General features: G+C 32.4%; 1 protein-coding gene across 17 annotated transcripts in view; it reads left to right on the forward strand.

The window, feature by feature from the left end:
- MKLN1 (muskelin 1) overlaps positions 1-12,303 on the forward strand; it is a 359,034-nt gene that overhangs the window by 250,467 nt on the left and 96,264 nt on the right. For 16 of the 17 annotated variants that reach the window (XM_067747033.1, XM_067747040.1, XM_067747042.1 and 13 more), the window contains 2 exons: positions 501-610; positions 3,289-3,481. In XM_067747033.1, the coding sequence (XP_067603134.1) occupies positions 501-610; positions 3,289-3,481 (303 nt within the window). Of the gene's footprint in view, positions 1-500; positions 611-3,285; positions 3,482-12,303 lie in introns of those variants that run through there. The other variant, XM_067747047.1, reaches the window with a different exon arrangement.

Here is a 12,303-nt window from a genome sequence, read left to right on the forward strand (position 1 = left end):
TTTTTCAGCCTTTTAAAAAATTTATTATTTTTTAAGATTTTGAATATATACTCATAGCTGAGATTGTCCTTAAAACCTTTCTCTTCCGGTTTTGTTTTCCAGGTTATGCCACTTTGATAAGTAATTGAACTTTCAGTCTCTTTCTGTGCTGTGATACAGTTTAAATTATATAGTAATTATTTGTTTCCTGTGGTTTGGTAAAATTCACCTGCTAAATCATCTAACCCTGGTCCTGTTTTTTGGGGGATAGATAAATGACCACTTTGAGTTTATCTTCAGTGTCTTTATAATTAAAGCAACCTCATGATGGCATGGATCATAGGTTTCTTTTTGCTACTGTGGCCCCAGCACCCAATAGTGCAGTGCTGGGGATATAGAAAGTATTCAGTAAATTTGTTGAATGAATCCTAATAAGTTTGAATAGTGATTTTACTTTGCTGAAGTTTTATTTGAACTATGTTAATTTTTTTTCTTTTTCTTTCTTATTTTTCTCCTCAAAGTTCCACTCTTATCGTGGGGACCCAGCTTTAACTTTAGCATCTGGTATGTTGAACTTAGTGGCATTGATGATCCCGATGTAGTACAACCCTGTCTCAACTGGTATAGTAAGGTAGGACTGTATTTTAAAATCCTGATTTCATGCTTCAAGTGCCTATAATAAAGAGAGAATTGTGTCACTCTCTTCTCTTAATTGAGAATAATTTAAAATATTGAGAATAGTAATAATAGTTATAAAGATTAATCAATATTTATTAAGCATTTACGTTTTGCCAGGTTCTAAGCTTCTTTATCACTTATTTACTCATTGCCACTCTATGAAATAGGTACAGTTATTATCCATATTTTACGGGTGATGAAGTGAAACACAGGTGAAGTATTTTGCCTAAGGCCACACAGTTGTAAAGTGCTCAGGGCAGTATATCAACTCAGTCTGGCACCAGAGTCTGCTATTACATTATTATACCCATCTGTCTCTGAATTTTGTTTTTAACCTATATTGATAGAAACATTTAAACATAGTTTTTAGTGGGGTAGTTTTGGTTCCAGATTGCTTATATTATATATTCCTCCATTGTGTTTGTGTTGAGTAAAATAGGAATATTTACTTTTCCTTTTAACTAAAATTTCAAATAGTTTCTATAAATATTATGATCTTATTCTTATAAGGAGTATAAAGGTGATATTTAATAATTTTATTCATAGGTCATTTTATACAATAAATGCAGCCTGAAAAATGTGAATTTAAATGATTAAGTAATAGGTCTTTGATTTTTTTGAACACCTTTAATGCTTCACCTTTGTTTCTGATGTATATCTATTTGACTCTTTTGGCTATGTTTTTGTGGGGGGAGGACTATTTCTTGTTAGGGGAATGATAAAGCTTTAGTCTAATCACTATTTCCTGATATCTTTATTTGCAGATAGGGCTGAATTGTCAACTCATAGGCGATTGGGAAGCAATATAGGTTCTTCCTAAGGTTTTTTTTATATAGAATTTCAGCCCTTTTCTGGTCAGCTTAATTGAGGAACTTTCTGTTTGATTTATTTTTGGCATTCGGTTATATTCAATTTAAAATAGATGCTGGCTTTTTGTATTTTCTGTATGTTTTTTATATATTCTTGGATTACCTGTAATATTGTAAATTCTTTCAAGGTAGAGATGATATTTTTAAACATTAAAAATCACCTTTACAGTGTTATACACATAATAGTGCTTAGTATATACTTACAATCTTCTAAATTCTGTTGGTTCTTCTTAAAAAAATAATGAGTAAGCTTTTCTGATACTTAAAAATTTTTTTTTCTCTTTAGTCTATGATGTGTACATGTGTCTTCTTTAATATACTCACAAATCTCTTGATATTGTAGGAAGCTGCAAATTTCACCTTTTTTCCCCAACACTGTGGACAGATTATATTTGAGAACTTAAAATTGTTCAGTCATTGACTTGTCAAGTTCTCTCTACTTATTGTGAACCTCTAGAAATTAAAGTCTTCACCCTCTTTGAATTTCAATCCTTTTTCAAAGCATTATAATTTTGTTTCATAAATCCTCTCCTACTGTGTATCTGTATGCAGCCTGATAGAAAATTTAAAATGTGGATGTGATTCATACTCCTAAAGTCAGCATGATAAAAAGGTATTATTGTTTAATATGGTTCCAGATAGTTAGGATAAATCTTTATTCAGAGGCTAAGCATAAGAAACTATTAATGTGAAGTTAGTTTGGATATAGAATCATTCTTTTGTTATTTGATGAAGGAAAATATTAGTTAACTAGAGTGTTTAAGGAAAAATGTTTTGATCACCTTTTATTAATAAAAAATCAGAGACTATAAAGTGATTAGTGTTTCAAGTCTTGTAAATTTTCCTGCCTATTAAAGAGTAAGGCTTACAAGTAAATTGTATTTTTGCTTGGTTATTATGCACTGCTTCTGTGTCATCAGTTTAGTTTATTAATTCTTATTTAGGAAATTGTAGAAATAACATATTCTTGAATTAAATTTTCTTTTAAATTCTTTATATGAGCTTGTTTTTTGGCATTCTTTGGCATCCTTTTCTGGGGGAGATTTAGTAAATTGAATATTTCTTTTGGGATTGTAATTAATTGAGATTTTTACTTTATAGCTCTTTAATCGATGAGGTAGCCCAGGTTTAGAAAAAAAATTATAAAACTTTAAATAGTCTCTTTCTGATGATTTTGAATCATAAAACCTGTTTGTGAATTTGAAATTCATGAACATTTGATAATATTTGTCATTCAAGTAATAACTTATTACTAAGAACCAAGAACAAAGAGCATAAACATTTATGTATATTATTTAATGGTTTCTGTGCATTTGGTACCAACATTGTTATCTGATTAGTAAAAGCCTTGGAAGTTATCATTTTTACCATCTTAAGTAAGCTTTGATAAATAGTTTTTCTGGTTCTTTTCTTGAAAGTTCAGGCTCTAGAACTAGGCCTGGTTTCATCTTTTAATATCTTTTATCTTCATGAAGTATATGCCTGATATATCGTATACGTTCATCTCTTTAATATCTTTCTGCTATATACTTTGTGACCTTTGGTGAGTTATTACAATTGACTAAGCTTCAGTTTTGCCATTTAATAGTGGATATAATAATGATACTAATGAATAGGGTTAGTACAGTGCTTAGTTATGCTTAGTATACTTAGTTAATGCTTAGTAAATGCTCACTTTACGTTAGTAATTATCACTTATTGTTTCCTACAGTAATAACTAACCAAATCTCTTCTTTTCATACCTTCTCTTGTGTTCCAGTAGTACCGTGAACAGGAAGCTATTCGCCTTTGCCTAAAACACTTCAGACAACATAACTATACAGAGGCCTTTGAATCACTGCAAAAGAAAACCAAGATTGCCCTGGAACATCCCATGTTAACAGATCTGCACGATAAATTGGTACTGAAGGGTGATTTTGATGCTTGTGAAGAATTGATTGAAAAAGCTGTAAATGGTATGTCATAAACCATGTAAACTTAGATTGGTTATTAGGGTGATTTTAAGTATATACAAGAAGCAGGTGTTTTAAAAGAATATAGGTTTATGCCAGTTCTTAGTTTCTTTCTTTCTTTTTTCCCCCCCATCTCTTTACCCTGTAAAGTTGTTAGCTCTTTGAATTAAGGACTTATTTTATGTAAGACAGGTCCATAATGTAATAATGAGACTTGAAAAATAAGAAAGTAACATACTTGAACTCACATACCTAAATTTAAGTTGTCATCTTGGAAAACCATGCACTTATAAATGCTAACATTGATTAATACTGAACCACTTAGAAAAAGTCTTTTAATGTTACCTTCAGTATCAGTGACCTATTCCTTTACATATTTTTGTTGGTAGCAGATTGTCATTTTTTTTAATAGTGTAATTTGAGGATGAGGAGTGCTTGGATAAGTCAAAAAATTTTATTATTATACAGTTAATAATGAATGAGGAGATTTGTATTGGACACATCGTCTGTGTGATGTGGATGCTACATAATTGCTGATTTTCTTGAGTAGCCTGTATTCTGGCTCTGAAAGAAATGTGAATATTGGAACATAATATAATCTCCCAAAGTAATTGTTTTGGAGGATGACACCAATTGAATATTTAAGGTCTGGTATGTTTTGTTATTTAAAATAAGGAACTCTGTTGTTGCTGTATAGAGTAGCATCCTTTAAAAAAACCCTACACTTTCATAGTAACAAAGAACAGAGTAGGTGCTGTGGTATAATAAAAAGTAAATATTTGGTCTTTTCTCTTTCCTGGCACACAGCTCCTAAAACCCTTGGGATCTGCGGGGTGATGAGTGTCTTTTGTATGCTGAGATGACTGGTGGCTGGAGTCCCTAGATAGCTTCAGATCTCCAGAAAGATCAAACCATGTGATTAGAGGGCTGAAACTTTCAACCCCACCCCTGACCTCTGGGGAGAGGAGCAGGGTCAGAGATGGTGTTCAGTCACCTAAAACCATGTTTTAATCAATCATGCCTACATAATGGAACCTCTAAAAAAGCCCTAGAGCTTGACACACACACACACACACACACACACACACACACACACACACACACACACACACACACACACACACACACACACACACACACACACACACACACACACGCGCACACACCCTGTACCTTGCCCTACATCTTTCTTCCATTTGGCTGTTTCAGACTTGTATTCTTTATAATAGACCAGTGATAGTAAGTAAAGTGCTTTCCTGAAATCTGTGGTTACTCTAGCATTATCGAACCTGAGTGGGGGTTGTAGGAACCCCCAATTTATAGCTGGTAAGTCAGAAGTACCAGTGGCTTGGGATTTGCGATTGGCATCTGAAGTGGGAATAGTCTTGTGGAACTGAGCCCTTTAACTTGTGAGATCTGACACTGACTCCAGGTAGATAGTGTCAGAATTGAATTGATTCTCGGTTGGATACCAAGTTGGAGTCAGAGAATTGGAGAAATGGTTGGTGTAAGGAGAATACCCACACATTTGGAGTAAGAAGCATTGTGAGTGAAAACAGCTTAATGCTGAATTATGAAACTTGTGGAATGATACAAAGTTGTATAGAAATTCTATTCTTTTTACGGAAAGAAATAAAGAATAATAGACTTATTCAGTGCTCTGTTTTCGTATATTTTAGTCTTATCACTATCATTTATTATTATTAGTTACTCATTTATCAGATATTGGTTGAATATTTTACAGCTAAACAGAACCAGTACTGCCTTCTTTGAGTTTATAAATTTAAAGTTAACTCAAAATGAATTGCTTGCAGCTCCATTGTGTTATAACAAACCTGCCTCTCAGCCTTGTATATTGTTACTGTTTATTTAATTGATGATGATACTTGCAAATAAATGATTACTACGTTTGAAATAGAATATACTTTGGAGTATACCGAAATGGAACATATATAATAATCTCTTACCAAACCATCAAAATGCCACTAATGAAAGTATGTGTGTGTGTGTGTGTGTGTGTGTGTGTGTGTGTGTGTGTATGCCATTTCTGAGAATGAATTCTGTATTTTTTAACTATAGGATGAAGAAGGCACAAGTAATTTTATGGTTTTTTTGTTTTGTTTTAAATCTTTAAGGCATTTAATATTTTGTTAAGGTAAAGTAAACAACAGAACCACCAGCAATTTTGTGTAATTAGTTAGCTAAAAACAGGTTTTAAAATTGTCTCTTTAGCAATATACTCATTTACGAGAAGCTGTTAACATCATGTGCAACTCTGCTACTGCAGAGACTTAACTTATCCTTCTGACTCTAGGAAGAAACCAAGTTTAGGAAAATTGATAGTAACTATTCTTGAGACTTAACAGCCAAGTCATACTTTTTATACTCCTCACTGGCTTGGAACAGTGTTTAGTTAATAAACATTCCTTCCAGGGTTGTTCAGTTTGCTGCTGACTGCACTGATGATGATTTGTTGGACAAATAAGGAAGTAAACACTGCAAAGTTTTTTGGCTTCTGCTCTGTTAAAAACATAGAAGAGAAGGGTAAGAAGTTCCTGCCTGGTAAATAAGAAAGTCTAGGGAATCAGAAGCATCTTTCAAATTTCTTACAGTGGAGGAAACAAAAGCTACTTTTAGTGTATTTGGTATATTAGTATGCTCTTCTTCAAGTATGGTCTATATTTTAAGAAAGTGTTGGGCTGTATTTATTTCTCTAATAGACTTCCTATTTGCCTAGAAACATCCCTACATTTACGTTTAATTTCATTAGAGGTGATGCCTGAACCAATCATTGCTACTTCCTCTTTGACAATGCCAGGGAAAAAAGGTAGAATCCAATGATGATAGGCAGAAGTAATCACCCAGGAACAGAAAATACTTAAAGAAAACCTCCCTTTGCAGTGTTTATCTTATTTGTTAATGAAATAAAAGTTTGCTTTTGTGAGACAAGGGGGAGATAAAGTTTAAAGTTTAATAAAGTAGTCCTAAAGTTTAAACTTGAGGTCTTTATCTCTCTCCCTCCCTTCTTCCCTCTTACCCTCCTCCTTTCTTTTTTCTCTACTCCACCCCACACTCCTGCCCACCCATACCCCACCCTGTATCTCTCCCTTCCCATACCTTGGTTTATGCCATAGTTGTTAATTATATGGTAGGCCTGTTTCCCTCTCCTTAGAATTTTTTTGAGATCTCAAATCTTGTTGGAGTTACTTTTGTGGCAAGGTTTTTAACTACAAATTTAGTATTGTTAATAGATATCGGGCTATTTATTGAGGGAATATTGGTAGTTTGTGTCTTTTGAGGAATATGCCCATTTCATCTAAATTGATGAATTTACTGGCATAAAGTTGTTTATATTCCATTATTGTCCTTTATGTCATATCATGTTCTTGATATTGGTAATTTTTGTCTTTCATTTCTTGGTAGTCTGGCTAGAGATCTATCAGTTTTATTTTAAGAAAACAGCTCTTGGTTTCTTTGTTTTATCTTTTCTCTCTATTTCATTGATTTCTGTATCTTTATTATTTCCTTTTTTCCACATACTTTGGTTTTAATTTGCTCTTCTTTTCCTAGTTTCTTAATGTGAAAGCTGAAGCCATTTGAGATTCTTCTTTTCTAATGTAAGCATTTGGTGTTAAGAATTTCCCTTAAGCACTGCTTTAGTTGTATCTCACAAATTTTGCTATGTTGTTTTCATTTTCATTCAGTTTAAAATACAGTTGACCCTTAAACAGCGTGGGGGTTAGGGGCGCCAGCTCTCCCTCCCCTGTCCTACTGCTTGCACAGTTGAAAATCCACGTGTAACTGATTCCCCCAGAACTTAACTACTAGTAGCCTACTGTTGACTGGAAGCCTTACCGATAACATGAATAGTCAATTAACACATATTTTATATGTTACATATATGTACTGTATTCCGACAATAAAATAAACTAGAGTAAAGAAAATGTTATTAAGAAAATCATAAGGAAGAGAAAACATTTACAGTGTGTACTATGTTTATTAATATCGTAAGTTTACATTATCTGTTTACAAGATAAATTGTCAGTACCTGTGTCAATATTGTCTTAGTGATACAAAACACTGTACGTATTATATGTATTACTAACACTAGACATCAAAGATGAAAGTTAATGTGGAAAAAGAAATTCATATTTGTTTACAGGTCTAACAATTCATGCATTGGTAATCAAGCAGCAGCAATATGATTGCTTTACAGTAGTCTAGTGTAATTGATACAATCGCTTCACAATAGCTTAGTCTTTATGCTAATGAATGAATTGTTATAAAATTTTTATGGCATACAGTTTTAGTCGTATTTATAATACAGTATTGGAAACATTGTTATATTTTCTAAAAACTATTTACCTCTGATGATAGGCTGATAGTTTCTCCAGTTGAGAGAGTGTGGGAGGGGGCATACTGTACAGTAATGTAATTCTTTGAAAGCAAAGTTATAAAACAGTAGGAAAACCAACACATTATTAATTTTATATTAAATAGCACTCACCTTATGCCTGTATAAATATGGATAGAGTAGTACCTACATATTTTATGCATTCATGACTTACCTCACCTTTTCTTAATTTTCTTGACATTTCTAGGCTGTGTGGTTCATCTGCGAGTTTTTTCAAACTGTTGAAAATCTCCAAAAAAATTTCTAATATATTTATTGGAAAAAACATCCACATATAGGTGGACATGTGCGGTTCCAACCTGTCTTGTTCAAGGGTCAGCTGTACTTAGGCATAATGACACATTTTTCTTTCCAACCCTGATAACTTTTTCCCCCTTGTGTTTAATCTCTGCCAGGATCTTTAGAAAAAGATTGCCATGGCATAATTATAGTGGATAACCCTGTGTAGTTCATGATCCCAGAAGAAATGCTTTTTACATTTCATTGTTAAATATATTTTTGATCTGGGGTTTTTGGAGATTCTGTATCAGATTCCAAGATTCCTAAGAGTTTGTGTCATAAATGGATATTGGATTTTGCCACTTTTTCTCTACCTTTTGTGATATGATTTTCCTACCCTATTAATATATGAAATCATAGTAATTGATTTTCTAATGTTAAACCTCATATATACTTAACTTTGTTTTGTATTTTTTAAATTTATTTTGGGTTTAGATTGACTAATGTTTTGTTAGAATTCTTCCAACTATTTTTGTTAGTAAGGTTGACTTTGTAGCTTTTCTTTCTCATATCTTCCTGTTCAGGTTTAGTATCATTATTAGGCTAATTTCACATAATGTGTTGAGGAGTTAACCTTTTCTTCCTATTTTCTGAATAAATGTAAGATGTGAATTATTTCTTTCTTAAATGCTTGGTTGAATTTACCATTGAGCTATCTGTGCTTGAGATTTGCTTGCAGGAATATTTTTAGCTTACCAATTCAGTTTCTTGAAACTTCGTAGGACTATTCAGAGTTGTTTGATTGGTTGATTGAGCTTTAACAAATTACACTTTTTTAGTAGTTTGTTTTAGTTTCATCTAAAATTTCAAGCTTATGGATGTGAAACCGTACCTAATATCCCCTTATTATCTGTTTAATGTTTGTAGAATTTCTTGAGATGTCTCTTTTTTTCATTCCTTATATTGGTTATTTATGAATTCTTTCTCCCTCCCTAATCCATTACTTTCTCTTTTTTTAAAATAAATTTATTTTATTTATTTATTCTTGGCTGTGTTGGGTGTTCGTTGCGGTGAGCGGGGCTACTCTTCGTTGCGGTGCGCGGGCTTCTCATTGCGGTGGCTTCTCTTGTTGCAGAGCACGGGCTCTAGGCATGCGGGCTTCAGTAGTTGTGGCTCGCAGGCTCTAGAGCGCAGGCTCAGTAGTTGTGGCACATGCGCTTAGTTGCTCCGTGGCATGTGGGATCTTCCAGGACCAGGGATCGAACCCATGCCCCCTGCATTGGCAGGCGGATTCTTAACCACTGCTCCACCAGGGAAGTCCCCCCAATCTATTGCCTTCACCATAAGCTTAGCAAGTTCAGTGATCTTTTGAGGGAACCAACTTCTGGTTTGTTGATTCTTTATGTTAACTTTTATGTCCTTGGCTTATGCTCTTTATTTAACGTTGTCTTCTTTCCCTCTTTGAGATGAATATGCGTTTTATAATTTATTGAGATTGATGCTTAGCTTATTAATTTTCAGACTTTGTTATTTCCCCATATATGCATTTAAGGATATAAATTTCCTTCTTCTTCTTTTTCAGTTGTGCTATGAAGTGTTTTCATTTTTGTCCAGTTCAGTAATTTCATTAGGAAATGATATTGCTCTTTTTTGAGTCATAGTTATATAGAAATACAGTTTTTAATTTCCAAATACATAGAGATTTTCTGGCTCTTTTCCTCATTACTGATTTCTGGCATAAATGCATAGCGGTCAGAGTACATATTTTGTACTATTCCAATTCTTTGAAATTTGATAAGACTTACCATATGGCCCACTTTGTTCAATTTTTATAAACATATTAGGTACGCTTGGACAGAAATCCAGTTCTTTAGTTGTTACTGCAATGTTCTATATATGTCCAGTTGGTCCAGTTTGCTAATCATGTTGCATAAATCTGCTTTACCAATAATGTTTTCTGTCTGATTCTCTCAATTACTAAGAAAAATGTGTTAACACTTCCTACTATGATTATGGAATTGTCTCTTCTTATAATTCTGTCAGTTTTTGCTTCGTATATTTTGAAGCTATGTTTCTAGATGCATACAAATTTTAAATTCTTTCATTTTGAATGAAATCTTTTATCTTTAAGTGTGTTTTTATCTCTACTAATGTTGTTGCCTTAAGTTATAAATTGTCTTACATTAATATGTCTGCTTTCATTTGGTAAATATTTACATATCTTTTCCATCTTTTAATTTCAAGCTTTCTGTATCCTTTTTTCAAAGAAGTATCTCTTGTACATTTAGTTGTTTTTTAAAAACTGTGCCTTCTTTTGATTTGAACATTTATTTCATTTACATGATTGAATTACTGGTAAATATATGGGTTCAAACCTACCATTTTACTTAATATATTTTGTCATCTCCTTTATTTCTTGTTTTTGGTTGTTGTCTCTTACCTTTTTAAACTTTTTAATCTTTTCATTTTTTTATTTGGAAGTAACACACTCTGTATTTTATTTATGGTGAGTCCATAAATAACCACAAATATACATACTTAACAAAATTTATCAGTACAAGGACTTAGTGGACTTTGAACTCCCATCTACTTACCTTCCAACTCATATGCTATGGTTGTTCTTTATTTTGATACCATATTCAGAGACCCTAGAAGATATTACTGTTCTTGTTTTATACAGTGTCCATTAATTTTACCCAAATATTTACTAATTTTTTTGCTCTTCACTACTATTTGAATCTTTGATTTTATACCTAAGATCATATTCCTTCTGCCTTAAGCACATCCTTTAGAATTTCTTCTAATGCAGATTAATTCTCTCAGTTTTTGTTTGCTTGAAAATTTGTCTCTTTTCTTGAAGGATATTTTCACTGGGTATAGAATTCTAGATTGACAATTATCTTCTCCAAATACATTTTCAATGTCATTTCACTGTTAACCAGTTTCCATTGTTGCCAGTTTCAACTATTGCTCTTTTGAATGCAATCTCTCTTTTTGCCTATGGCTGTTTAAATATTTAAATATATTAAGCATATCTTTGTTTTAGATTATTTTGTAGTTCTATAAACAGGACAACTCCAGTGTGGTGACACTGTCAATTAACTATTATGTATTTTTGTTTTCTTTCAGTTAGATGTATATCTTTTATTTTCTCATTTTAATTGCACATTTATGTTGAATTTTTCAACCTTCTCTAAATTCTTTCTCTCTTTTCCATTACTATATTGTTAGTAGTGTTTTCTTTCCTTCTTATTTTGGTCTTCATTTCTGTTATGTATTCATTTTGTTTTTCTTCCTCTTTTCCTTCAACTCTGACATTCATGTTTTATTTATCTTTGTTGTCATACCATATCTCTTCCAACTATTTATATCTCTGTTTTCTAACTGTATCTCTAATTTGTGCTCATCTTTTATAAAGAGAGTTTCTTACTTAACTTTTATATTCATGGAAAAGTATTTGGCCATTTTCATCAATTACATGACTACATTTTTCTGTTGAATCAGATTCTTTTGCCACTTAAAATTTTTTTTCTTTTCCTTTTTGTATCTTTATATGAATTCTGAGTTGGTTGTTTTTGAGTTTTATTAATCTTTGAATGAAATGAGTTTTTCCTGTTTTAAATAGGTTCTTAAGACTGTGTTCTAAAACAGCAAGATTTTTCCTTACGGTATTGCTTTTCTCTCGGGACACTTTCTTCTCAGCAGTGCTCCTAATGCAAAATCTCTCTTTTTTGTTTTTCATCAGACTGCTTCCTGAAAGATGGCTTCTTTCCCTAATTCCTGTTCATTCATGCCTTTGTGCTTTTTTTTGTTTTTTTAATTGGAGTATAGTTGCTTTAAAATGTTGTTTTTGTTTCTGCTGTACAGCAAAGTACATCGGCTATACATATACATATATCCTCTTTTTTGGATTTCCTTCCCATTTAGGTCATGCCTTTGTGCTTTTGTTTATGTTGTATTCCCTTCCCTGATTACTTTTCCTTTTTATCACCATTCACTTGAAACTCATTCTTCAAGGCTAGCTCTTTCAAGCTAGTTTTTAAAAATTATTCTTGCACCTCAGTTGCTCCTCCTTCTCTTAATTCCTATTTGCCTTTGTACCATATTTCTCATTTTGTGCATAAAAAATTATTAGTTTTTTGCCAAGTATAGTTCCAAATATTACTTCATTATTATAACTATTCATGTATTC

Source organism: Pseudorca crassidens, chromosome 8, assembly GCF_039906515.1.
Source record: "Pseudorca crassidens isolate mPseCra1 chromosome 8, mPseCra1.hap1, whole genome shotgun sequence".
Taxonomy (NCBI): domain Eukaryota; kingdom Metazoa; phylum Chordata; class Mammalia; order Artiodactyla; family Delphinidae; genus Pseudorca; species Pseudorca crassidens.